Raw genomic sequence first — 26,807 nt, forward strand, 5'->3', positions numbered from 1 at the left:
GTGTGTTTACACAGCTTGGCCTTAAGACCAAAAACTTTCAGAATAGGTGGGGATACCACAGGCTAAATCTACTATTTCAAATGCCAATATAAGGGTAATGGAAATACTTGTAAACAATTTAATATACTCCAGCAGGTAAAGTGGATCATTGGGAACAAATTAAAGTGGAGACATGTTTTGAGTAAACTGTCCCTTTTTAATATAGATCGGCAATTAAAGGGACATGATACCCAAATGTTGAAGCACTTGAAACTGATGCAGCATAGCTGTAAAAAGCTGACTAGAAAATATCACCTGAACATCTCTATGTAAAAAAGGAAGATATTTTACCTCAAAAAGTATTCACACCACACTGTAATGTACCAGGACAAGCTAGGGAGTGTGCATTTGTCATGTGCAGGCACAGTCATGTTATTTTCCTAATCAGTTTAAATAAATTCTATGAAATTGCATGAGATTTCAGTGAAATCTCATGCGATTACAGCAAAGTCAAAGCATTACCTCAGCACTGCTGATGCTGATTGGCTACTGTTTTGTTTTCAACATGCAGCTGGACAGAAGCTGAAGTATAACTGTTTACACAGCACTTACTTGGGTGAGCTGAATAAATTTTGAGGTAAAATAGCTTCCTTTTTTACATAGTTCAGGTTATATATTCTTCTTAGCTTTTTACAATTAACCTGCATCACTTTCAAGTGATTAAGTATATGAGTATTATGTCCCTTTAAGTACTGAATTACATACAAAATATGTGTTTCAAAAGCATTTGTTTTGTTGTTGTTTTTTTTTAATTATTTGGAACACTTTTTTTTTTAATGCAAACTCTCTACAAAGTAGGGCCTATACTGCGTGTATAATTATTCCTGCTTGTCTTTATTTTCTGTGTAGTTATGTAGAATCTAATGGTACTTTATATATTAAGAAAATTATTGTTAGGTGCACATACACTGATTTTGAAAGCAGGAATAGTATAATAGGAATCATTTAGTTTAAAAACCAAGTGACACACAGCTTTATCTACTGTAGCACATAAAAAACTGTGTCTGAGTGTTTGCTACCTACTATGTGAGGGAATGGTTACGAAAGTATATTTTTTATGTATCAATCATCTGTGAAAATTTGTGACATAATTCTTGTCTGTGTGTTGATCCATGGGAAAGAAACTATAATATACACAAACCGACTTTGATCTCTGTTATCTCTCATTGTGGAAGAAATGTTTCTCTGTAAACCAGTTTTCTACAACTGAATGAATACATTAATTTATTGGTACATTACAAAGGTTAGAAGAGGAAAAAAATAACAGCAGAGTTTTATACGAAGCGAATATGGATCACCAAGTGAATCAAGAGTTGCTTCCTTTAAGCTTCTGTCATTGTTATCTACAGATACAGAGAAGCAGACCTGCAAGCTGGGTTTTTATCATTGCTGCGCTGATCATTTAAGACATTATAATATTGAGTAATATACAGCGATTGCATTAGGTAATAGCCTTTCCTACGTAAATGTGATGCTGAGAGCACCGTCCTCTACATCCTTTTTTTTTCTTCTTTTGTGTTCACTAAAAAGTATTTCTTAACGAAGCAAACTTTTTATTTAGAACCAGTGTGTACTTTTGTACTGCTATCCTCTGTTCTTGAAGATAAGGAAAGATGATTCATTTATTCCAGTCAACTGGTTTCAAAAGATTTTTATTTTTTTTAAATCTGTTCAACTATTTGTATATTTGGAAGGGTCTTTATATCATATGATTCCTAAATGGAATTTTACTTCCAAGCAAGAAAGATCCCTTGACACACACTATGTAAGAAATTAATGATAATGGGAAACAGAAAATATATTTTGTGCCACAAATGTCCTTCCCAAATAAGGCCTGAGTGTGCTCTGAAGGTATGTCCTGATTGGTTGCATGTTTTTTCCCGCAGCATCCTTTTTGCTAAATGCTGCCATCTTTGGGAAAGGGTGGATGTGCTAAGCACGGTTATTTTTGCACAGTAAAAGCAATCAAATACATTTTAAAATGAAATAAAAAATTAGTGTATACTGACATTTCTATGACCTAGAACTATACTGACTATAAGTAGCTATACATATTCATTATATCTTAATTAATCATCATTAAATTATCGTTTATTCCAAATTATGAACCTAAACGAATTAGCTAAAATATTGAGAAACAATATAAATCACAAACAGTTTAAATATTGGTGTGCTAACATACAATCATTTTAGTAAGGTAAGGCTCCTGCAAATACACCCAATCCCACAGCGGTAGCAGGAAGATTCAAGCAGACAGTTGCAGACGCATCACACTAGGTAGCGTGGTGCCAGCTGATCAGTAGAAAAGGCCGTGCAAGCCAGCAAATAGTACTGAAAGAAGAAGAAAGGCAGCACTCCTGGGAAAACGTAAAAATCACAGTCTTTATTCCAGCTTTTTAAAAACGATGTACACAATCAAATTACACACGGGTGGAGGGGGCGTGTCCTTACGCGTTTCATGCCATGCGGCACTTAATCGTAGGATAGTTTGTTACACTCCAACCCTACTCTATATGCTGGTCACCTCCAATCAACAGCCTTCATGCCTGTAACCATGGAGATGAATCCAAACATATACAGAGCATCGGACATACTTATTTTAAAGAGACAACAAACTAAAATAGTATTTATAAATGACACATTCATCAAACTCTAAAAACAAAACAGCCCAAACAAATAATACAAAAGAAAAAAAAAAAATACAAAATGAATTTTCATAACAACGTTGAAAGAAAAAATGAATTGGCTAAATATTGGGAAACAATATAAATCACAAACAGTTTAAATATTAGTGTGCTAACATACAATCATTTTACCCTGAATGGCATGCACTGGACATATTACTTGTTTAAAAGTTCACTATGGCCTTTAACTGCATCCGACTTGTGAACTTGGATAATTAATTTTATGTGTTACTAATTTTCATATCTGATGACATCATCATTCAAAGTGCATTTACAGGAAGTCTTCTCATTATACAACATTGAAACAAGCAAATTTAATTTTGCATTTGCAATAAATGTAATTTCAGAAAATATTTTAATATCTTATAGAAACATTAAACATTTTATTAAAAAAAAAGATAAATGTAAGCATAGAATTGTTTTTTCATTGGTTTGTTGCATCTTTATAAAAATAATGTTTGCTAGCCAGGAAAGATGTGTTCATCTTTTAAATGCATTTAAAAATCGAACGTGTTTATTTCTCTGTAACCATGCTATCTATTTGTAATGTGGCCTGAGTCTTTGGAACTGATTGATAAGCTGGGAAGATATTTTTTAAACCCTTTGTGGCTGAACCATTTTACATTTTTGTGCTGAGCTTGTTTTGAGCTTTTTGGTTGGTACTCAAATATGAAATCTTGTAAGCATTTTTTTTACTATGTAACCCAGAGAAAATATTTTTTTTTTTTTTCAGAAGATCAAGCAGATTAAAAATGTAAACTTATTTGTTTTATGTATATATAATGACATGTCAGAAACATGTAGAAAAGAAATCTAAAAGGGTTACAGCATTCATCACCTATCTATAATACCCAAAATAGTACTAAATGTGTTCATTTAAAAAATCAAACAAATAATATATATATATATATATATATATATATATATATATATATTGTTTACTTTACAGTTGGACATTATACACTAGATTTTTCTTTGCATAAATGTTTTGTAGATGATCCATTTATATAGCCTATACTGCTTTTTGTTTTTTGTTTTTAAAAAAAGTATATTTTTGCTTATTTTTAAACATTGTGCTGATTTTCAGACTCCTAACCAAGCCCCAAAGTTTAAGGAGAATACTGATGTATACCTACTCCAGCTTGCTCCTGTTTGTGTAAAGAGTCTTTTCATATGCAGAGGAAGGGAGAGGGTGCAGAGGAAGGGAGAGGGTGGGAACCGCTACACTACAGAAAAAAAAGTTAAAAGTAAAATGTAAAAAAAAATAAATACACTTTTTTTTAAAAGCATCTAAGGGATCTGGAAGGGGTTGGGGGTTGGTATTGTGGGGGGGGAAGCTACACTACAGAAAAGGGACATTTTTTTAATAAAAAAAGCATATTATTCACTAAAATGGGTACTGGCAGACAGCTGCCAGTACCCAAGATGGCGCACATTAAGTCAGAGGGGGAGGGTTAGAGAGCTGTTTGGTGGGGGATCAGTGAGGTTGGGGGCTAAGGGGGATCCTACACAGAAGCATATGTAAATATGCTAAAAAAATGCACAAAAAGCCCAAATTTTCCTTTTATTTTAGTACTGGCAGAGTTTCTGCCAGTACTTAAGATGGCGGGGACATTTGTGGGGTAGGGGAGGGAAGAGAGATGTTTGGGAGGGATCAGGGGGTCTGATGTTTCAGGTGGGAGGCTGATCTTTACACTAAAGCTAAAATTAACCCTGCAAGCTCCCTACAAGCTACCTAATTAACCCCTTCACTGCTAGCCATAATACACGTGTGATGCGCAGCGCCATTTAGCAGCATTCTAATGACCAAAAAGCAACGCCAAAGTCATATATGTCTGCTATTTCTGAACAAAGGGGATCCCAGAGAAGCATTTGCAACCATTTGTGCCATAATTGCACACGCTGTTTGTAAATGATTTCAGTGAGAAACCTAAAATTGTGAAAAATTTTACGTTTTTTTTAATTTGATCGCATTTGGCGGTGAAATGGTGGCATGAAATATACCAAAATGGGCCTAGATCAATACTTGGGGTTGTCTACTACACTACACTAAAGCTAAAAATACCCCAAAAAGCTCCTTACATGCTCCCTAATTAACCCCTTCACTGCTGGGCATAATACACGTGTGGTGCGCAGTGGCATTTAGCGGCCTTCTAATTACCAAAAAGCAATGCCAAAGCCATATATGTCTAATATTTTTGAACAAAGGGGACCCCAGAGAAGAATTTACAACCATTTATGCCATAATTGCACAAGCAGTTTGTAAATAATTTCAGTGAGAATCTGAAAGTTTGTGAAAAAATTTGTGAAAAAGTGAACGATTTTTTGTATTTGATCGCATTTGGCGGTGAAATGGTGGCATGAAATATACCAAAATGGGCCTAGATCAATATTTTGGGATGTCTTCTAAAAAAAAATATATACATGTCAATGGATATTCAGGGATTCCTGAAAGATATCAGTGTTCTAATGTAACTAGCGCTAATTTTGAAAAAAAAAAATGGTTTGAAAATAGCAAAGTGCTACTTGTATTTATGGCCCTATAGTTTACAAAAAAAGCAAAGAACATGTTAACATTGGGTATTTCTAAACTCAGGACAAAATTTAGAAACTATTTAGCATGGGTGTTTTTTGGTAGTTGTAGATATGTAACAGATTTTGGGGTTCAAAGTTAGAAAAAGTGTGTTTTTTTTCCATTTTTCCTCATATTTTATATTTTTTTTATAGTAAATGATAAGATATGATGAAAATAATGGTATTTTTAGAAAGTCCATTTAATGGCGAGAAAAACGGTATATAATATGTGTGGGTACAGTAAATGAGGAAGAGGAAAATTTCAGCTAAACACAAACACCACAGAAATGTAAAAATAGCCTTGGTCCCAAACGGACAGAAAATGGAAAAGTGCTCTGGTCACTAAGGGGTTAAAGGGACACTGAACCCAAATTTTGTTCTTTTGTGATTCAGATAGAACATGCAATTTTAAGCAACTTTCTAATTTACTCCTATTATCAAATTTTCTTCGTTCTCTTGCTATCTTTGTTTGAAAAGAAGGCATCTAAATAAGGGCTTATGCTTGCAGAGCACAGTGCAAGAATATCTACATCTATATTTTAGTAAAAGAAGATGTGGCAATATCACAGCATAGAATGTCCAAGACAAATGACATGCATATTTAAAACTCAAAGCAAAGTAGAATTGCTCTGGAAATAATTGGCTGAATTAGCTGTAATAAGCTGTGGGGGTTTTGGGGAATTGCTGTGTCCTTTAAAGACCAGCGCTGTAAGTGTCATCATTTTATTATGTGCTCATTCTTTTTATGGTAAACTAAGATTAATTATGACATTACAGAAAAGGGTAATTGTGCACAATTATGAGAAAAGTGTTTTAGTTATGTAAACTGCTTCGGAATCGTTTGATAGTATTAATGTGCAGTTTTACATTAAAAGTCATCAATGACCAACTATATTGCATTACATTTTTATATGAGTACTATACAGTTTATCAAGCCCTGGTTTGTGGAGCGAGTGTCCATTGTTTGACATATACTAGTATGAGGAATAAGGTCAATTTAAAAGGATGCATTAATGGAACAGTTGAGATTTTTTTTATATAAAGTGTTTAGTTATGAGTGGTAAAACAACATTTGTAGTGTACTTTATATATTTTGTCACCTATTCATGTATTTTAGCTTGAAAACTGTGGATTTTCTATGGTTTAGAGCTGTAATGCACCCTGCAGACTTATCAAGGCTACATGCATTTCCATAATTGGTTTTAGGAGATAACTTCAAGACAAAACATTCTATACTAACATAATGACTGTGATTAGACTTGTTATCTACAGAATTAAACCCAAACTGGCTCCTCCAAATAAGGCAAATGATGGGTTAAGTTTGGCAGATGAAAAGGTGCAGCATGCAAGATGTTAAGTTGTTTAAAAAATGTTTAAGCTTTGCTTATATGTTACTCTATAGTAAGACAAAGGAATGTCCTTGTCCTTACAACGTATTTACTAGGCATGTGCGATTCATTTTAGAAAATGCATAATAAATGAATCGCTGAATGCAAATGCCTATTGTTGACTGTCATTTTAAGGAATACATATTTTGTTTTGAAAAAGTACACTGATCAATATTTGTAGAGGAAGAGACTGGAAAACAGGATACAACATAAACAACACACATAATATATATAATATGAAAAATCCTTTACATTTCATCTTAATGATCAAAATATTACAGTTGAAGTGTAAAGAATAGAGAGTATTTCCTGAGGAACCCACGTGGTTTAGTGAGAGTCATTTCGTAACCAACTCTACTGGGTATCACTAATGTGTTCAAGCTGTTCAAGGCACATCATCTGAGATTTACAGGTTCTATTTGTTCTCATTACAATAGCAACCATTAATTATTACATTTTATATACACAAACCACATTTTATAAAAAATATTCTGTTATTTTGCAAAATTTTTTGCTTATCATGCACTGAGCTGATATTACATTTCCAGATACGGTTTAACATGTACTTTCTTGTTGGCTTCAGATCAAATACCTGAATGTCTAATGTTTTGTTTAAACATTTTCTGTATGATCTAGTTGTTTAAACGTTTATATCATTTAGTTATTTTAGTACAGTGAGTTAATTATACTTTACAAGCCATGGTTTACAGTGACTGACATGGCAAGAAGCCATTATACGGCTATTTCCCTTTCTTTGAAAGGTCGCATGCAGAGCACGTATACTGGGGAACACGCATATTTCTCTAATGATTCTTTCCCAATGACTCTCAGGCATTGTCTCAGCACGTATGTTGTGTTTGATCCTTTAGGCAGTTTGTGCTACAAAGAATTCAAGTTTATGAAAAGAGTGTGAGGAGCCTGATCTGAGTTTGCTGTATTGATACATTTATATGGAAATGCTGGTTATATATACTGCTGGTTAAAGGAATACTAAACCTATTTTTTTTTTCTTTCATAATTCAGATATAATATGCAATTTTAAGCAATTTTCTAATTTACTCCTATTATCAATTTTTCTATGTTCTCTTGCAGGAAATTACAACTTAGTAGCTGACCCATTTTAGGTTCAGCACCCTGGATAGCGCTTGTTATATTGGTGGCTACATTTGACTAACCAATAAGCAAGCCTAACCCAGATTCTGAATAAAAAAAATGGGCTGGCTCCTAAACTTCATATTCCTGCTTTTTAAATAAAGATAGCGAGAGAACGAAGAAAATTTGATAATTGGAGTAAATTAGAAAGTTGCTTAAAATTGCATGCTCTGGGACATGCATAAGGCTATTCTAAGGTAAAAGTAACATGTAATATGGGTAGACTTGATGGGCCTTTTTGGTTCTTATCTACCGTCAAATTCTATGTTTCTATTATGAAAGAAAAAAATTGGGTTTAGTATCCCTTTAATGTTATCCACCCCAACCTTTCTTTTGTACATTATTTGAATCTTAGTAGGTTCTATACGGTATGATATTTAGCATTGTCTTTATATGCTTTGGTTTATCTTACATTTAGATTTGAGTGATCTAGGGCTATCTTCATTGGTGCTGACATTATACAAAATGTACGTCTTTGTCCATCTGCACTTATTGCCATCAAATTGATAGATGTCTCAACAGAATGAAAGTATAGCAGGATCAGATGGTTCAACGGCTGTGTTTAGTCTGGAGATATGGTTTGAGTTTTTTATTGACATCCGTTGTCATCTTTTCTGAAATTATCTGCAAAATGTCACATGCAGACATGAAACATAAACACAGAAGAGCAAACGGATTTGCACAGTTTTGATTATACTTTATCTCTTCTTGTGATAAGGATTTATTACATTATTAACTGAAATTGAGCTGATTCAATGTTCCTCTTGAAAGCACTCAGCAAATTGCAGTACTTTGAGAAACAATTAGGTTGATTTATAAAGCTTTGTAAGACTTTTTATGGGAATTAATGGAAATTAAACTTTACATAGTCCTATAGAGCCTTTTGCCTGTATTCCTGCAGTTAAGATGTGATATAAAGGCAAATTTCCTAAATTTACCTATTATCAGTTATGTACCAAGTATGAATTTTATATGTAAACATGAAGACTGAGGAACTGATGCGTTAATCCTGGTACAGATTGTCTGCTCCATTGTTAAGAGTCACAGATGGGAAATATTTTCCAACAATTAGATTTTTAATTACTGTATCATCTCATTTTTGATATGTCAGTGCTCTTCAGTGCACTTGACGTGCGCTTGTGTGATGGCATTTACATAACTCAACACATTAATCTATAGTAGTACATTAACAAATCTGTTTAACTTGCCATATGGAGATTGTAAATTTGTCAATCTCAGCCAGTAGACATACACTATATGTTTAGTGTTTCTGTGTGGTAATTTTCTCTCTATTTCTAGATGTATTGTTCGGTAGCAAAAACAAAAACGTATAAGTCTAAAGTTTAGTAGCTGCTACAGAGAAATACTCTGTTTTAAAAAGTAATCACTGTGTATGATTTTGATTCTTGATAAAACTGTATTCTTTATTCCAGTGTTCTTTTCTCATATTGTTTTGTTTCCCACAGTTGTAGGACAAGCAACAGGAAGAGTCTAATTGGCAACACTCAGTCCCCTGCCCTTCCTCGGCCTCACTCCCCGCTCTCTGCGCACACAGGTATGCAAACACCATAGTTCTTTAGATTGTACAACACTGCTTGATTTATACTGTACAAAGTGAATGGTTACCTGATCTGCTGTAGCAATTGTTATGTCTTTTTAATCCACAATTTCAGGCAGCATTTATCTTTCCAAAATTTATGCCCCACAGATGAGCTAAAAATGGTTTAAAAAATAATCATTGCAAATACATGAACCATAACTATAATATTTGGCATAGGAACAGCTGGATTCTGCTAGACCAGATTTTCACACACAGCATTGATGGTTACGAATGTGTTTTGGCACAGACAGAGCTAATCTGACCCTAAATGTGTTTCTGAGCACAAGGATATAACTTGGAAGCAAACTGTAAGTTCAGGCAGTTTCATTGGCATGAATTTAATCACTCATGCGTATTCATTTCCGATTACGAAATGAATGACTTTTGGCTTTTTTTTTAATAAATGCAGAGCTGAAGTATATAATGTACTTATGTATATGTTTGACTACTTGTTCCTTTATAATTTATATGAAAAGAATAGACAGCAATCTATATATCTTCCTGGAAGTCTGTGGTTGTAAAAAGACTAGATCATTGAACCCATTTAAAACACTAGTGTCTATAGTGCACTATATTTTAAAATAAGAAGTAATTCTGGTACTGGTAGTAATATTGGATGGTGAAATATAATAAATTATTATTATAACCTCCAGAAGCTTTGTATTTATTTACGCATGCACACACAATCGATTAAAATATACAAACACTTAAATCTTTCAGAATTATTAAGTCTACTGATAACAGAGCATTTTTTTGTAAACTTGCTTATTTTTTTCCTAATCTTATTTTTGCTTAATTGTTATATTGTAGAATGTAATTTGTTAAGCTTAGCCCTATTTTACTTAGGAGTGCAATTGTCCTACAAATAATTTATCAACGTGACAGATGCTCAGCATACATAGAGGGGCACTGGAGTTTGTCACTGATATTGTATTGCTACATTATAGTTTTCTGATCAAATGATATGATATCATAATGCAAAATAATATTTAGCACTCCTATGCCTGTTACTATATCAAGGAATAGAGTCCCCACACGGATACAAATATAACTCTATGTGCCAAGGATTAACAAGGACGAAAATGAACAATTAAAATGTAAAATCTTTATTAATATATAGTTAAAAACTTTGGAAAAACTAAAATCAAGAACCAGTGTAGGTGGGAATTATTATCAAGGTATTGGTTTGAGGGTATCAGTTGGACACAATTCTTACAAATGTTGAAAATAGAAAATACTCCAATCATTCTGTGGATCTAAATTATGCAACATGTCTATCCAAAAGTAAATTATTTCAGTCAAAGCAGACCATCATGTTAAAGTGATGGTAAACAACTCTCCCCTTTGGATCAATGTTAGTGATATTTTAGATGGAGTTTAATTTATCAGCTGTAATGAAGATGCGCTATAACTTACTTTTTAATGTAGATATGAAATTGAAATTTTTGGTGAGATAACGGTTTAAACTGCTCTCCAATCACCTCTCTAGCCACAAGGCACTTTTGTTGCAGCTGGAGTATTGATTGGAGAACAGTTTAAACCGTTAGCTTCCAAAAAAGATTAGTTTTGAAGACTGTAGCCTGAGCGCAGATTGTTTGTTTGAATTTCAGTGCTACATTAAAAAGTAAGTTATAGTGCATCTTCATTACAACGAATGAATTAAACTCCATCAAAAATATTGCTAACATTCCGGATCTGTTTATCTAAAAGGGAACGTTTACCACCACTTTCATTTCGAGCTCTCTATATCATGCTATTTATCTCCCTTTTTTATAGTAAGGTATATAATCCTATGGTATATGGCTCATAATGTGTACCAATCACTGTGTAAAAACATTTAATCCTTCTGATTTTTTTCCTATGAACCCTTTTCTAATCAGCAAACACTAACGCATGTGCACTAGGGGAGGGATAGAATCACACACAGTAGTTTTAGACCTTGCTATCTGACAGCATTGTCACCCAAAACTATCTCATGCTCAGAGTGATCACTTGTGTCTGTCACATGAATGTGATGTACTCCGCAGCTTGTTACACTGTCACTTCTGCCTGTCACCACATCATACCAATACCATGGGTCAAAAAAACAAGGAAAGCATGGGGGTTATGCACACACAAAATACGGCACATACTGTAGACAGCTGATTGTTGTTTAAGTGCTGTGGTTTACTAGGTTTCCATTCCCTTCATTTAAAGGGACAGTAAACACCAGATTTTTTGTTGTTTAAAAAGGTAGATAATCCCTTTATTACCCATTCCCCAATTTTACATAACCAGCACAGTTATAATAATATACTTTTTACCTCTGTGATTACCTTGTAAATATGCCTCTGCAAACTGCCCCCTTATTTCAGTTCTTTTGACAGACATGCATTTTTAGCCGATCAGTGCTTGCTCTTAGGAGCTTCACGTGCCGGAGCTCAATATTATCTATATGAAACACATGAACTAACGCCCTCTAGTGGTGAAAAACTGTCAAAATGCTTTCCGATTAGAGGCAGTCTTCAAGGTCTAAGAAATTAGCACATGAACCTCCTAGATTTAGCTTTCAACTAAGAATACCAAGAGAACAAAGCAAAATTGGTAATAAAAGTAAATTGGAAAGTTGTTTAAAATTACATGCCCTATTTAAATCATGAAAAAAATTTTTTTTACTTTACTGTCCCTTTAAATATAAGTCCTATTATCAATTTTTTTTGTTGGAATTCACAATTTAAAAAACAAATTTCTGTGTAATGAATTTCCACTAATGCTCGTTAATTATAGGGGGGATGAACATGATGCCAGTTACATACTTACAAGAGGAGGGTGATGTAAGCATCAACATCACTGACTCTCAATTCGCATAGGCAGGTCGGCGCTCAATATCTATTATCCTAACCTAGGTAGCCCACCTTGATTGGACTCGTATAATGAGTATCACTGGGGTTTGGGAAATCACTTGACTTTTAATCTAAAAATGCAGCAAAAGGAGAACGAACGGATAACAAAAGGCAATTGATCATTTTTTATACTTGTATAATACTTTGCTGTAATAAAACATCTTGGCTACATATTCCTTTAAATTGATACAGTAATATATACAGAGAATACTTTTTTTGGCATAAATTATTATTATTATTATTATATATATATATATATATATATATATACACACACACACACAATATATATCATTTTTAAGGCTTGTGCAACAGTTGTCTTTCATATTCTGCTAATGTAATTTCCAACATTCCCAAACCCATAGTTATCGTAGTTGCCATCTTCACTTTTTAAATGTATTTGTGCTTATTGACTTTGAAGCATTGGTTCAATGTTTAACAAAATTGAAATTATTTTGATGATTAACCTATTTGTCATTTTTTAAAAACAAATATTAAAGAAAAACCTACAAATCAGACAATTTGGGATCTACATCAGACTCAAAAATTATTTCTGCATTTTACAATTTGTTTAATAACCTCAGAGTATATCGCTCATGTAGAATCATAATTATATAATTATTCCATACTACTGTACACTATCAAAGGGAACTGAAACCTAAAATGTTTCTATATGAGTCAGTATAGATAGACCATAACATTTTAAACAACTGTCCAATTTACTTTTGGTATCTTATCTCCTTTGTGCTCTTGGTATCCTTTGTTGACCAGCAAACCTAGGTATGCTCAGGAGCAACAATGCACCACTGGAAGCTAGCTGCTGATTGGTGACTGCACATATAAGCCTCATGTCATTGGCTCACCCAAAGAGTTTAACTAGTTCCTAGTAGTGCATTGCTGCTCCTTCAACAAAGGATACCAAGAGAATAAAAAACAATATAAGTAATGTGGAAAGTTGTTTACATTTGTATTCTTAATCTGACTTATAAATAAATAACATAAGATGCAAACTGCTCAAATCATATGCTGAATTATTTTCTTCTGTATGTTTTTTTTTAATTATTATTATTATTATGATTAGATATAAAAAATAAATACATTTTCTATAGCTCTGATCTGAGTGTAATCCTTTCCGATTACAATAACTAGATTTAAAAAGTTCTGAAGTAAAGCTGGAAAAGAGAGGGGTATAGGGGCTGGTGGACATGATTTAAATACAGAACATTTAAATGCTATTTGTAAATAGACTAAAGCACAAGGGTAATACTAATGTAAGGAGAGAGGGGGAGGTGGGTGAGAAATGGTCGGGAAAGGATATACAAGAGAGAGAATTCCTGTCTGGTGTCCATGCAAAATTAAAAACTTGATGCAACAAGAGTAGTCAACGTTTATTTTGTCAGAGGTTATTTCGATTAAACCAGAAGGCTATTTAAAGTGAAAGTCAAACGCTGTATTATAAAGAATTACATATATCCAGCAAAATAAATATAACTTTCATTCATCAATATTTTCTAATCTTTATATTACCTGCAATATTTTATATTCTTGTTATGTATTCGGCTATCCGAAAATCAACCCGTGAATTTTTTTTTTTTTTAGACAACGATTACGTTGTTCAGCCATCCAATGGTTTCATTGGCCGTTAGGCGGCCGTCAAATTTCGTCATCACCAGTTGGATGTAGATGCGCATGCGTAAGATCTTCTACTTAGCATTTTCCAAGCGTGCGCGTCCACGTTTCGTGCATGCGCAGTTTAAACTTTATTTAGTGGGCATATTTGGAATAGCATAGGAACTCAGACGGCAAGCTATTAGAAACATTTGTATCGCTCTTTTCTTTTATATTGGTAAGTAAAAAACGATCGCATTATCTGCAGCATAATAAGTATTGACGCATGCTAGTAGAGAGCAGCAGCCGCGATTAACGCATGCGCAAATATGACAGTCTGAAAATGAGGCGCATGCGCGGTTATTCAATGCTCGATGTGCACGAGCAGAGTAGAGACGTATAGAGCGGGTGGGACCGCTCTATACGTCACAGTATTCCAAACCAGGAAATGGAGAATGGGAGGAGAAACGGAAGGGAACCGTAAGAAAAATGTATCGAGAAAATAACATAAATCAATAATGTTTTTGGAGAAAAAAAAACTAGCGACTGTATTTAAGTTAGTAAAAGGATTATAATTATGATTGATGGGTCCAATAACTTTACCTTCACTTTAAAGTGACATAGTTTTAAAAATATAAACCTTTGAAAATGCTATATTTACGTTATGAACTTTTCTTTTTCCTCTTCTAATGACCCCTCAGCAGCCTCCATGCTCCAAGGTTTTTTTCTTACATTGACTTGTAAGCAGGGACAGGCACAAACCATGGCTGTGGCGGACATTCTCTAACGTAAATACCTTAGTGAAGGACACCAAGGTACATTTCAAATTAAAAACATAATTATATAGTGCTGGTTGTTATTATACTGATGCATATACCACTGATCCTATAACCAGCCCTCCTCTGGCTATACCCATGTGCCTGTGTCACTACTGTGTCCTTATATAGTGCTGGGTGTTATTATACTGATGCAGATACCACTGATCCTATAACCAGCCCTCCTCTGGCTATACCCATGTGCCAGTGTTACTACTGTGTCATTATATAGTGCTAGGTGTTATTATACTGATGCAGATACCACTGATCCTATAACCAGCCCTCCTCTGGCTATACAATGTGCCAGTGTCACTACTGTGTCCTTATATAGTGCTGGGTGTTATTATACTGATGCAGATACCACTGATCCTATAACCAGCCCTCCTCTGGCTATACCCATGTGCCAGTGTTACTACTGTGTCATTATATAGTGCTGGGTGTTATTATACTGATGCAGATACCACTGATCCTATAACCTGCCCTCCTCTGGCTATACCCATGAGCCAGTGTCACTACTGTGCCATTATATAGTGCTGGGTGTTATTATACTGATGCAGATACCACTGATCCTATAACCAGCTCTCCTCTGGCTATACCCATGTGCCAGTGTTACTACTGTGTCATTATATAGTGCTGGGTGTTATTATACTGATGCAGATACCACTGATCCTATAACCTGCCCTCCTCTGGCTATAACCATGAGCCAGTGTCACTACTGTGCCATTATATAGTGCTGGGTGTTATTATACTGGTGCAAATACCACTAATCCTATAACCAGCTCTCCTCTGGCTATACCCATGTGCCAGTGTCACTACTGTGTCATTATATAGTGCTGGATGTTATTATACTGATGCAGATACCACTGATCCTATAACCAGCCCTTGTCTGGCTATACCCATGTGCCAGTGTCACTACTGTGTCATTATATAGCGCTGGGTGTTATTATACTGATGCAGATATCACTGATCCTATAACCAGCCCTCCTCTGGCTATACCCATGTGCCAGGGTCACTACTGTGTCATTATATAGTGCTGGGTGTTATTATACTGATGCAGATATCACTGATCCTATAACCAGCCCTCCTCTGGCTATACCCATGTGCCAGGGTCACTACTGTGTCCTTATATAGTGCTGGGTGTTATTATACTGATGCAGATACCACTGATCCTATAACCAGCCCTCCTCTGGCTATACCCATGTGCCAGTGTCACTACTGTGTCATTATATAGTGCTGGGTGTTATTATACTGATGCAGATACCACTGACCCTATAACCAGCCCTCCTCTGGCTATACCCATGTGCCAGTGTCACTACTGTGTCATTATATAGTGCTGGATGTTATTATACTGATGCAGATACCACTGATCCTATAACCAGCCCTTCTCTGGCTATACCCATGTGCCAGTGTCACTACTGTGTCATTATATAGTGCTGGGTGTTATTATACTGGTGCAAATACCACTAATCCTATAACCAGCTCTCCTCTGGCTATACCCATGAGCCAGTGTCACTGCTGTGTCATTATATAGTGCTGGGTGTTATTATACTGATGCAGATTCCACTGATCCTATAACCAGCCCTTGTCTGGCTATACCCATGTGCCAGTGTCACTACTGTGTCATTATATAGTGCTGGGTGTTATTATACTGATGCAGATACCACTGATCCTATAACCAGCCCTCCTCTGGCTATACCCATGTACCAGTGTCACTACTGTGTCATTATATAGTGCTGGGTGTTATTATACTGGTGCAGATACCACTGATCCTATAACCAGCTCTTGTCTGGCTATACCCATGTGCCAGTGTCACTACTGTGTCATTATATAGTGCTGGGTGTTATACTGATGCAGATACCACTGATCCTATAACCAGCCCTCGTCTGGCTATACCCATGTGCCAGTGTCAATACTGTGTCATTATATAGTGCTGGGTGTTATTATACTGATGTAGATACCACTGATCCTATAACCAGCCCTCCTCTGGCTATACCCATGTGCCAGTGTCAATACTGTGTCATTATATAGTGCTGGGTGTTATTATACTGATGTAGATACCACTGACCCTATAACCAGCCCTCCTCTGGCTATACCCATGTGCCTGTGTCACTACTGTGTCATTATATAGTGCTGGGTGTTATACTGATGCAGATACCACTGATCCTATAACTAGCCCTTGTCTGGCTATACGCATGTGCCAGTGTCACTTCTGTGTCTTTGTATAGAGCTGGGTATTATTATACAGATGCAGATACACGTCAAGTATTTCACTCAGGCTTTATTTATTCCATAACTTATCGCCCAATATCGCTAGCAGTCTCTTGACAAGCCACTAACTTTATTCACATTACATATTCTCCCTTTCCTATTATTTAATCAGAAAAAAAAGATATACTAAGGTTATGAATCACAATCTTAGTATATCTTTCTAATTAAATACTACTTATAATAAACCTCAGGTGCTGGTTAAAGTGCTTAACCTTTGCATATAAAGCTCCAGGGACACAGTGGCAGCTTTCTTCTTGAATCTAACCTCTCAGTCTCACTCAGAGCACTTTTCCTGGTACTAAGCGGCATCACGTGGGAGTGGCCACAACCCTGCATGTGTCAAGGAGGAGTCAGGACCAGCATTCATCTGTCCTACTCCTCCCCGCAGCAAAATGGACACCTTGCCTATCCCTGCTTGTAAGTGGCGCAGCCAATAGCAAGTGCACCACCCTCTCTATGGATTTCTATATCAGCTTGCTCTCTCCCTACTGTCTACGACACAGATCAGCTCTTCCACAAATGCATTTGCAGTGACATCCAATCTGATCCTCATGCAGCAGTGCGACCATGTGCTGTTATAGAAATCCATAGGATGGGTGGTGCACTTGCTATTGGCTGCACCACCTGCCTGTCAATGTTCGAAAAACCATGGAGAACGGAAGTAGTTTTCAAAGGTAAGCTAGTTATAGTTCACCTACATTCGTTGTTTTTAGTTTTTAATTTCAAAAGAATGTGAGCACAGTTTGCTATCACTTTAAAGGGACATCAAACACTTTGAGATGGTAATATAAAAGGATAAATTGTGTGTATATGTGTGTATGTATATATATATATATATATATATATATATATATATAAATCTTTCATTATTTATTTTGTCCCCTTTTCCTGTAATTCCATTCTGAAATTGTGAGCTTTTTAGTTCCTGTTAAAAATGGATGTGCAGAACACTGTTATATTTCACTCAGCCATTGGCTGCACACTCTTAGTGACCTTTTCATAACTGTTCCTAATTGCTCACAGCAGAGAGAGAAACATAAGTTACAACATGGCAGCTCCCATTGTTTTAAAGCCATTACAACTTTGCACTTGTTTTGTCAATATTTAAACAACCAATGACCTTTAAAAAATGCATCTTTCTGTCTAGCATTTATTTAGTGTTTAATGTCCCTTTAAAGCTTAATAACTTGAGTTTGAAAAAAGATGGTCAACAGTAGCTTGGAATTTCCTGCTGTTCTTGAATTAGTGTTGTACACAATGATAGATTCCTTATTAGGAAATACAGGCAACTTCCTAGGGGTACATTCCTCACTGATCAAGTGATCAAAAGACACGGTCATTTTGTTTATAAATGCATATTGGCAGTTACACACTGTATTGCAATACATTACATACAAAACAAAAGTATTTTCCAATGCTTTGCAGTTTATGGATATATTTCTTAAAAATCCTCCTGCATCTGGTAATCATATTGCATGTACTGGCTAATTAGGAACAGAGTTAAAGGATGTAATTCATGATTCAGATAGAGCATACAAATTTAAACAAACTTTCCAATTTACATCTATTATCAAATTTGCTTCATTCTCTTGGTGACCTTTATTGACAAGAGGCATATATATGCAACCACCAATCAACGACTAGTTCCCAGTACCAAAACAAAGCAAATTAGATAAAATAAGTAAATTGGTAAGTTGTTTAAAACTGTTTGTTGTATCTGTATATTGAAAGAAGCATTGGAGCATTTTATCCCTTTAATGCCTTATTATAGTCAAGCTGTGACTGTAGAATATTGCAGACTCAGAGTATTAACTTTAGAAAAACTATGTACACAGGAGCCAGCAGCTCTTATCAACCTTCCAGATTGGGGGGGGGGGGTTAGAGATAGACAGAGGTTTTGTATTTGAAATAGCTGGATTGGCTCATTGACATCTTGACTCATAATTAGCAGTTCAGTACCTTACTACTGACAATTGTGTACAGAGATAACATGAGCATAACTGCTATTTCTGCAGGCTCAGACCATTGAAATGGGCACGTCTTTGAAAACGATAGGTGAAAAATGTAATCAGCAAAAAACAGCTATTTCTTATGCAAAAATAATAGTAAAGCAATTTCCCATATGTTTAATGCTCTGCATCTGGTATAACAAGTAATTGGGAACACATTAAGGGAAAACACATTTTACAGTACAATATCCCTTTAAAGCGTTCTGAAAGTTAGAATTAAACCTTCATGTTTCAAAAAGATCATGCAAATTTAATCAACTTTTCCGTTTATTTTAATTACCTAATAAGCTTTGTTCTCATTGTATCCTGTGTTGAAAAGTGTACCTAGGTAAGCCCAGGAGGAGTACTGCACTTCTGAGAGTTGGCTGCTGATTGGTGACAGCACATATATGCTCTTTTCATTGCCTCACCAGTAATGTTGCAACATTTTCATATAAAAATGAACATTAGCATTAATTTGCCTAAATCAGGAGCAACTGATTTTAAATTATCTTTTGTTATAATTAAATTCCAATACACTTAGAAGAAGTTTGACCATGGTATCATCTTAATCTTTATTTACAATTTTGACCTGATCCTTAAAAATACTGGCTATGTCAGTAAAATCCCAGCAATCCTGCTCGCCAGAAGTGTTCAGCTAGCTCCAAGTAGTGCATTACTGGTCCTTTAACAAAGGATATGAAGATAATTAAATATATTTGATAATAGAGCATACCATTTCAAATAACTTAACTTTTATCTGAAGCATGAAAGAAAAATGTTAGGTTTGGTTATCATGATAAAACTACAGCCAGCTCTCAGAAGTGCAGTACTCCTAATTTGTGTTAAGTATTATATGTGCCGCTAGCTCCCTGTAACAGTCGCCCCATAGGCTAAACAGATTTTTAGTTCCCACAGGAATAGGGCCCTCAATTCCTCCTGTATGTGTCTTGTCTCTTACAAGTTTGATATCATTGTTTAAATAAAACAATGGTATCGAACTTGGGTACAATTCATTTAAACTAAATGAATTGCTGCGGAATATGGTGGCGCTTCATAAATAAAGTATAATAATAATAAACATTCACACTGCTCTGAATGCACCTTGGGACCGATATTTAAAAACAATCCGCTATATTGATCCTATTCATTCTAAGCTGCATTTAGAATAGTGAGCGTGCACTCTGATTAGGGTAGGGAGTGTTAATGGGTTCTCCAAGTGGTTTTAACAGCAAGCTAACTCTGGAACAATAAATTATTTAGTCACTCACTACAAGCACCGCTAAGGAATATAGAGTATGGTATGCTCGTTAATATTAACTAGTAAAACAGTGCAGAGAGTGACACACAGCTTTAACCAATATTGTAAATATATAACCATGCTCGATACATTTACTTTGGACCAACAAAAGATTGAGCCATAGTTATCTCCAAATTGCATCCTGTGTATTTTTAAAGAGTCTAGATGCTCTTAATAATTTATAAATTTTAACGGTGCAGAAGTTAGCTTACAAACTTATTGGTAGCATAGTTATCTTTATGTGCTGTCGGTTGCTTGATGTTTATAGATATCCAGGCTAATCAAATTACCACTATAACACAGACGCTCACTGATATTGCTGCATAAAATCACAGTATATGTATTAGTAGGATTGTGTATGTTTCCAACCTGTATAAACCACATATTGGATCCCACCTATTGGATTGTTGGTATAAATTGAATAGGTTAAGACATTATACTATCCTAGGATCACTAGTATGAGCGGCAATAATTTGTAATATCATTAACCCACTCCTGGAAAAGATTAATACGTCGATTTACCCTGTAATATATATACATAAGCTCACACCAAGTTCCAGTTCATTTTCCTTGTGTTTTTGTTTCCATTTTTTTATTGATTTAATAAAAGTTAAATTTTAACTGATCTCCATTTTGGTAACATTGTTCTAATATAAGTCCTCAGGGAAAATGAGTGCTAATATGTGTATACCTGATCAGTCTCGTACTGATAACCCTGGTCACATGTGAATCAGTACACAACACCTATACCCCATATCATTGTAGTACAAATGAATCTATACATTCATTAATATACAAACATATAAGGGGATTCACAGATTTAAGTGGTAGTGCCATTAGTTTTGTTTTTCAGTGCACTCTGATTAGCTTATGGGACGGCCAGTAAATCACCCCACTGATTGTACTTGCTTGTTGACCCCACAAGGTGCAAAAGTACCTTTCTGAAAACATTTAAAGGGACAAAACAATCAAAATTTAATTGTGCTTCAGGGGGCGTTTTAGTTTTAAATAGAAGCATCTTTGCCCTATACTTCCTTTAGAAAAACTGCTTCTAGTTTGATTGACATACACACATATGCTACATATGACTAGAGTATCAGGATTTAAACACCATGCAAACTCAGAGAGCTGGGGTGTATTGCATCAGTGAAGACTTTGTGTCATACAAGCCGCTGCTGACACTTTGAGAAGGTGTGTTGTTAAAACACACAGGGCACTCATAGCATATGTGTGTATGCCACTGAAACAGCAATAACTAATACTAGAAGCATTTTTGCTAATGAAAGTGTATTGCAAACATGAAAAATGTTTGTATTCATAATTGACCTTTCTATCCTTTTAAGTATTCTCTGCTGTACATTTTTAAAGCATTGCAGAAAATATACTGTAACTTTAAGCACATTTGTAGGATGACAACAGTTAATGGTGACATCACCAGGTGCAGCTGAAGTGAGAGAGCGTCTAATTAACCTGTGCATAGGGCAGCCAGCTGTGTAAAGCTGGCCCTAGCTGTGCAAACAATGAATTAATACACTAGAAGAAATTAGAAATGGGTTGAAATGATGAACTGCTGCTGAGTTGCAGAAATCATTCTATGACTGAAAAAAAGAGAAAGTTTGATTAAAAATATGCATATTCTGCTGAAAACAATTTGTCTATAACTTGACATATTATACTAACGTTCTGGTGCAGATTATTGTGTGTGTGTTGGAGAATGCCTATATTACATGTTCATTTAATGCAATTACAATGCTTATTAGAAGTGTGATCAAATAAATCATTTAGGTAAAAAGGTATTTTTGTAACATTTATCACAGTTTTTTGTCTACTCTAAATATGAGTGTTGATAGTGTGCCATTTTCTGCATCCTTCTTACCTCCAGATTTCAGATTTTTTTTCTGATAGCACGTATGTGTATATGTATGAGTGTGTGTATATATATATGTGTATATATATATATATATATATATATATATATATATAATACACAGTATCTCACATAAGTGAGTACACCCCTCACATTTTTGTAAATATTTTATTATATCTTTTCATGTGACAACACTGAAGAAATGACACTTTGCTACAATGTAAAGTAGTGAGTGTACAGCCTGTATAAGTGTAAATTTGCTGTCCCCTCAAAATAACTCAACACACAGTCATTAATGTCTAAACCTTTGGCAACAAAAGTGAGTACACCCCTAAGTGGAAATGTCCAAATTGGGCCCAAAGTGTCAATATTTTGTGTGGCCACCATTATTTCACCAGAGCTTCACAGGTTGCCACTGGAGTCCTCTTCCACTCCTCCATGACGACATCACGGAGATGGTGGATGTTAGAGACCTTGGTCTTCTTGGTCGTCCATGGCGAGGCCTGTTCTGAGTCGAGCTTGTCCGGTGAAACCGCTGTATGGTCTTGCCCACCATGCTGCAGCTCAGTTTCAGGGTATTGGCAATCTTCTTATAGCCTAGGTCATCTTTATGTAGAGCAAAAATTCTTTTTTTCAGATCCTCAGAGAGTTCTTTGCCATAAGGTGCCATGTTGAACTTCCAGTGACCAGTATGAGAGAGTGTAAGAGCGATAACCAAATTTAACACACCTGCTCCCCATTCACACCTGAGACCATGTAACACTAACGAGTCCCATAACACCGGAGAGAGAAAATGTCTTATTGGGCCCAACTTGAACATTTCCACTTAGGGGTGTACTCACTTTTGTTGCCAACGGTTTAGACATAAATGGCTGTGTGCTGAGTTACTTTTAGCAGACAGAAAATGTACACTGTTATATAGGCTGTACACTCACTACTTTACATTGTAGCAAAGTGTCATTTCTTCAGTGTTGTCACATGAAAAGATATAATAAAATATTTACAAAAATGTGAGGGGTGTACTCACTTTTGTGAGATACTGTATGTATGTATGTATGTATGTGTATATATATATATATATATATAAATACACTCGCACACGCACGGCCTGAAATTTCCAGTGGTCCACTTGTCCCGGACTGTTTCCTGTTTTTAACATTGAGTGGACTTTTTCCCTTTTTTCCCCTGGGCTAGTAGCTTTTACACCCTGACTAGTAACCATAGATATATTTTTCCACTCCTGTATGTATGTATGTATATATATGTGTGTGTCTCTGTGTAATTTTAAGACTATTGACCTACTGTATGTTTAGCCCCCCGCTCAGGACCAACAGTGTTCTGGTACTTCTACTCTTCTACTGTGTGTTTAACCTTATTTGCAGTTTTTGAACACACAATAGAGCAGGGTTGCTAGTCTTAAAATGATGTACTCTAACAGATTAGAGCATGCAATTTTTCCACAGGACAAAACTATTGAGACCCCTATGGAGAAATGGCAACTAGGAAGAAGGCGCAAGCAAGAGGGTACACCTTACTTAATAAGCCTTGTGCTCTTGGACATTTTTAGCAAATATTATTATATCTGTGTTAAATAGCCATACATTTATATATGGTCTTTAAGACTTCTAATATATTGATCTGCAACCCCCATGTGTTAGGAAGTTGACCTTCATTGTTGGATAACTGGTGTCTGAAGCTAAACAAAGCCCTTTCAAGCCTTCTCTGCTGCCCCATGCTCTTCTTTTAAACAGGGAATCCATGTATGTAAATAAGATTTACAGTTCCTCACCTTTTACCTTCCATTGTCTGTATAGACTCAATCACACATATTAGTTTTTTTTTTTTATTGGATTTGAGCAAGGCAGAAAGTCCCAAAATCAAACATCCTCTTGACTCACAAGGAATCTGTGTTCTCTGTACACTCTCTCACCGACCAAAAGATAGGTCTTACACATGCCTAGCTGGACATAAGTGGGCATTAAATTATATCATGCATATGGAAGTTTACTATTTAACCATATGTTTTTCATGAATGAAAGGATAACCAAATGGCATTCAAATTGATTTTAAAACTTTTAAGAAGTCTTGTGCACAACACATTGATATGGGGCAGATTTCTCACTAACTAATAAGGACAACTCCAGTAGCTATAGTGGATGACAATGACATCCCCCACCATCATAAAAACTCATCAGCACTAGAAAAGTTGTTTGGTTAAGTATAATAGATTTTATTTTAAGTTTCTACACATTTGATCAAACATTAACACTGAAAAACCAGACTTCATGCTGACTTCAACTTTTGCAATTTACTATACATTGAACTGTGATCAGCTATTTCAGATTATTTTGAATTACCCCCTCGGTATCTTCAAGTCATTTACTATATCCGTTCTAATTAATCCTCTTATTCCCATGGTGCTAATATACGTTCAGTGAATCACAATCTCTTGTTTTTACAAGTAGACAGCTATTAAAAGTACATTAATAATGAGCGGAGTGGGTTCAACATATGCCTTTTCAAAAGATTTGCATTTCTTCTCTCTGTAGTGAAGATGTAGTACTTCTCTCAACTAATTACTAAACAATGAAACAGTTTAATTAATCTGGATATACATTTCTTAACAATAACTGCTTCGCAAATGAGGCACCCTGTGTATTGCCGTTGTGAGAAGCTCAGTTTTGATATGTTGATTACCTATGCAGCCCGCCACTTTTCTCTAAGGGAGAATAAGTTAATTACCTACCTATCTGCCTGCCTGCCATTTAGTGTTGTTTTAGCAGGTCAGAAATTTCAGCAATAATCTCTGCATTATATCGACATTTTCATACAACTTAAAACATACAACAGGCAGCAGTCCCTGGGAACAGCAGGATTTAGGTAATAAGCGAACTCTGCACATATGGGCAGAGAATTAACTGGCGCCAGTTTTCATTTAAAAGTCTCTCAGGTATTGCCTTGCAGATGGGTGAATGAATACTGAGCAGAATAGAGAAATATGAAGGTCACGTATCGGACATTTTGTTTTTACCATTTTCGTGTATCTGATTTTTATTTTCTCCCCCTCCCCCAAAACATTCCATGATGAACAAAATTCTTAGTCTCAACTAAGAAATGTATTCACTTCATACACTTCACTAATGTAACCGCATTTGGGTATTTGAGAAATATGGGGAAAGTGTGTGCAGATGGCGTTGTTTTGGAGAATTTGCCATTAAGTTGGATTGTAGCAGATTTACAAATGGGAATATAATGGCATGAATAAATGTGCCACAATACACTTGCTTCTAATGCACTAACACATTTACTTACACATTAAGAAACTGTATTGTGCATTCAGAATAATAATTGTGGCCAGTATAGAGTATTTCTACTAATTAATTTATTTATTTATTAATTGTGATATTATTAGGGTGCTATAATGGGAACTACTTTTTATGTAAGTTTACCGATTTGTACAATTCTACAGTTCAATCCATGTATCCTATAGCTGATCTTTATAGGGTAACATTTCCTTGTTGCATTTAAAGCAGAGTATTTTAAAACATTTTATTGAAAATAAAGTCCACACTTATGAAGTGTGTTATTGTACACCAATAGATTTGTGGGAGTTGTTCTTATCCATCAGTAAGCATTATATCCATAGGGATCAGAGCACAGACCTGTATTTCCTCTAAATGTAATAGCTCTTTATAAGGTAATAAGACAATTTTCTGGTTTGATGACTGCAACCACCTTAGCAGGAGATGCGTTGCAGACTCCAAGCAGGGTTTGACTGGAGATAACTGAGCAAGCAGTAGGGACCACAAGTAGGTTTAGAAATACCAGAAGAATAATCATTCAACAAGCCCAGAGGTCAGTACCTGGTAATAATCATCATCAATATAGTAAGCCAGAATGCATTTCAAAAGGTCTTTTAAGAAGAAAGCAGCCTACGTAAAAAGGTATAGGTAAATTGGAAGCAGAAGTTAAAGGACAGTCTACTAATTTGATATTAAAAGTTCATTGGAAAATTGTTTAAAATTGCATGTCCAATCTGAATCATGAAAGTTTAATTTTGACAGGACTGTCACTTTAAATAACCTTTTAACACTTTCCATCCAGTCTTGACACCCAGGAAACAGCAGGAACACTTCCTATAAAAAGTATATCAATAGCGCTCTCCTTAGAGCACTTACATAAAGTATCTTATAGGATATAAATAATTTTAGCACTAGGTCTAGCGACCCTGCAACTCTGTGTTTAACTCCTGCAGAGTTTTTAAAAACATGGTTAAAGTACTATTTTAATGAATAATCTTTTTTCTACTATTGATTTGAATTGGTTTATTCAGGCTGCTGGGACTTAAAGGGTCATTAAACCCATTTTTTTTTTTCATGATTCAGAGAGCGAAGGCCATTTTAAACAACTTTCTAATTTACTTCTATTATCTAATTTGCTTCATTCTCTTGATATTCTGTGCTGGAAAGCATATTTAGATAGGCTCAGTAGCTTCTGATTGGTGGCTGCACATATTTGCCTCGTGATTGGCTCACCCATGTGCATTGCTATTTATTTAACAAAGGATAGCTAAAGAATGAAGCAAAATCGATAATAGAAGTAAATTGGAATGTTGTTTAAAATTGTATTCTCTGTCTGAATC

The 26,807-nt window shown here is 35.3% G+C and overlaps 1 protein-coding gene across 3 annotated transcripts in view; it reads left to right on the plus strand.

Moving 5' to 3' along the window:
* Positions 1–26,807, plus strand: part of MAST4 (microtubule associated serine/threonine kinase family member 4) — a 553,495-nt gene that overhangs the window by 350,937 nt on the left and 175,751 nt on the right. For all 3 annotated transcript variants that reach the window (XM_053701346.1, XM_053701344.1, XM_053701347.1), the window contains one exon: positions 9,304–9,392. In XM_053701346.1, the coding sequence (XP_053557321.1) occupies positions 9,304–9,392 (89 nt within the window). The remainder of the gene's footprint in view (positions 1–9,303; positions 9,393–26,807) is intronic.

Source organism: Bombina bombina, chromosome 2 (assembly GCF_027579735.1).
Source record: "Bombina bombina isolate aBomBom1 chromosome 2, aBomBom1.pri, whole genome shotgun sequence".
In the NCBI taxonomy this organism is placed as follows: Eukaryota; Metazoa; Chordata; class Amphibia; order Anura; family Bombinatoridae; genus Bombina; species Bombina bombina.